The following is a 3,159-nucleotide window of genomic DNA, read 5'->3' as shown; positions in this document are numbered from 1 at the left end:
AAGAAATTGTTTCTGTTTACTAGAGTAAAAGAATCTAAACTCTTTTTCATTGATTTTTTTAAAATTCATTTTTCTAGCCATTTAATACTTCAAGTGCCCAAGGGAAGTCTTCTTACCATGACATCAAAAATACAAAACCAAAAGGTTAAAAATAAAGCTACTAAATCACTAAATAAGTTTATCTCATCCTTAAAATTCAATGCAAATAAGTTGTCTCTTCTAAAAAGAATGTTTGATGTTGCCTTGATTAATAAATTCATGTCCCAAATTAGTCACTGTTCCCTTAAGTCACCTAGAACCTTAGTTGGTTACCCTGAGTCACAGATCGTTCCATCAAGGCTTAACTACCTAAATTCACTTCCCCCGAAAGTCTAAATGATGTTCATATGTCTTAAAATAATATACAGGGCTGAAGAGAGGCTAGGCTCACAACCAAAAATAAAATAATATATAACTTCATATTCACTGTCTTAATAAACACTAAGCCTTTGGAAGACCTAATGCAAAGATTCAGGTTGCTGAGTTCCACAACTGTCTCAATCTTAATGAGAATGACATAACACAGTCTTATTTTTCCCTTTCCACTTGGTCTAGATCAACTTAAAGAAGTTTTTTGTATTGCTCCTTAATAGTAATGATAAACATGATCATGATTATGATGAAAAGTGTTTTTGACCCATTGTGTTTTTTTTTAAAAAAAGATTTATTTATTTTATGTTTATGCATACACAGTCACTGTCTTCAGACACACCAGAAGAGGGCATTGGATCCCATTACAGATGGTTGTGAGCTACCATGTGGTTGCTGGGAATTAAAATCAGGTCCTCTGGAAAAGCAGTCGTTGCTCATATTTTAATGTGTTGCCAAAGTTGTAAAAGGGAAATTAGCAAAAAAAGTGATAATGTTGGAAACGAAAAAAAAACACAGCATAAAAAAATCAAAGTAAACTGAAATGCAAGCACCTAGATTTCAGTGTATTTGTGGAATCAGACAGTTTTTACGTTCTGAGTAACAATATATTTCTGAGTTCCCCTAGTTGATAACTTAGACTAAATTAATTGGTTTTGGAGGCCTTTTCAAGAATAAGTGGTCTGTAGAAATAGAAAATATATATGAAGTTAAGAAATCTGGGAAAAGTTTAGGCAAAGCAAAAGTCAGGAAGAAAAGAGCTGTGTTAAACTCTTGCTCGAAAGTAAACAGTTGAAACCCTTGTCTCTGGGCTGAATGCAGCTCACTGGTAGAGGAACTGGCTGTATCCATGAAGAATTTGGTTAATTTTCTAGAGTCATGAAATTTTTATGCAAAAAGACAAAAAATAAAGAGACCTTGAGCCCCTCATGGCAACATCGCATCTTCTTATGAACATTGCTCATTGACCAATCATACCACTACAGCTCACGATAGAGCGCCTCAAGAAAATATTCTCCTGCCCAAAGTTGTTTTCCTTAAAGCAACTTTGACATCCTTATTTCTCAAGCTATAAATCAGAGGGTTCAACATAGGTACTACAATAGTATAGAACAAGGAAGAAACTTTTCCTTGGTCAAGGGACAAAACAGAAGGTGGCTGGAGGTACATGAAAGCCCCAGAACCAAAAAAAAGACAAACTGCAATCATATGGGAGCTGCAGGTACTAAAGGCCTTGGACATGCCCTCTGTAGAATGCATGCGAAGAATGCTAGAGAGGATGAGGGCATAAGAAATGAAGATAGTGACAATGGGCACACCAATATCAAAGCTCACAAAAATAAAGACTACCAGTTCATTTACATAGGTGCTGGTACAGGAATGTTCCAGAAGGGGAAGGATATCACACATGTAGTGGTTGACAAGGTTGTCAGCACAGAAGGTCAGTCTCGCCATGGATATGGTGTGGGCCATGGCTCCAACAAAACCCATTAAATATACACCAAACAAAAGGAATAAACAAACCTGGGGAGACATGGTGACCATGTACATCAGGGGGTTACAGATGGCAACATAACGGTCATATGCCATGGCTGACAGAATGAAGGACTCAGAGATAACAAAGAAACAGAAAAAAAACAACTGTGTCATACACCCTGAGTGTGAGATGATGTTCTGCTTTAAGATAAAACTCATCAGCATTTTGGGGGAGATAGTAGAGGAATAACAGAAATCTATTAAGGAAAGATTAAAGAGAAAGAAATACATGGGTGTATGAAGATGAGAGTTCAATCCTATTAAGGAGATCAAGCCCAGGTTCCCCACCACAGTCACCATGTAGAAACCTAGAAAGAGAAAGAAGAGGGGCATGCATAGTCCTGGCTGGTTTGTCAGCCCTGCAAGTATGAACTCTGTCACAGAGGAATTCTTGGCAGTCATTCTTCTCAGGAATAAGACCTGTGTGACAGAAAAGAGAACCAGTGGAGCATCACCACCATCCTCACAAATCTAAGTCCTCTTTGTGAAAATAGAATCCATAGGAGGTTTGAACTATGGTAGAAAGGTTTAAATTATTTACAGTGGGTAATTGTGAACTACCAGGTAACTCTAACTTCCAGAGCACAGTAAAGGGCTACACAATCATCCAGAATGAAAGAGTGAGCATCTCTTAGACTCAGAAGATGATCCTTTTACCATGCCCTTCTCTACACCAGTTTCTGAAACCTGGACCTCTTCTCTGTAATGAATCTTAACAAGCAGAATACATCATAGATCTAGGTCAGCACTGTAGAGTAACAAGTTGACGTTGTGTTTCCTACAATCTCTTAACATCTACACATAAGGTTAGTGATAGTAATGTTCTAAGCTAACATTTAGTTAGGAATTGTTGTGAAAAGCTCTAAGCATATGTGACCATAGAGCAATCCACACTTTACAAAGGAAACATGGAGTTCTCAAAGTCGCAAACCCTCCAGACTTCAAGCAGGAGGGAAGCGGCAGCAGACCACGTACAGTCTGTATTCCTAACCCTTGTTTCATGACTGGTCAATGTCAAAGGCTACATACCTTCCTTTACCTGCAGCAGGTATGTTCTGCCTACTCTCTCTCCTCTGAAGTGTTCTTGGGAAAACAAAGACCTGGACAACAGCTTGGATCTTAGACCTTTTCCTCTTTCAGACTCAGTTTTATCTTGTAATCCTCTCTGTACTGACAACCTTGACTAACAGTTGCTCTTGTTATCCAGTGGCCCCT

General features: G+C 38.2%; 1 protein-coding gene across 1 annotated transcript; it reads right to left on the bottom strand.

Annotated features, from left to right (window-relative positions):
- Positions 1-1,410: 1,410 nt before the first annotated feature.
- Positions 1,411-2,346, bottom strand: Or8b12c (olfactory receptor family 8 subfamily B member 12C). Its single transcript, NM_001000819.2, has one exon. The coding sequence runs from the start codon at positions 2,344-2,346 to the stop codon at positions 1,411-1,413; it is 936 nt and encodes a 311-aa protein (NP_001000819.2).
- Positions 2,347-3,159: the final 813 nt, after the last annotated feature.

This window comes from Rattus norvegicus, chromosome 8 (genome assembly GCF_036323735.1).
Source record: "Rattus norvegicus strain BN/NHsdMcwi chromosome 8, GRCr8, whole genome shotgun sequence".
In the NCBI taxonomy this organism is placed as follows: domain Eukaryota; kingdom Metazoa; phylum Chordata; class Mammalia; order Rodentia; family Muridae; genus Rattus; species Rattus norvegicus.
This window is presented reverse-complemented; position numbering and strand designations above follow the sequence as displayed.

Bases quoted from the DNA above. Each gene is read 5' to 3' on its own strand.
- Or8b12c (NM_001000819.2), bottom strand. From the start codon at position 2,346: ATGACTGCCAAGAATTCCTCTGTGACAGAGTTCATACTTGCAGGGCTG.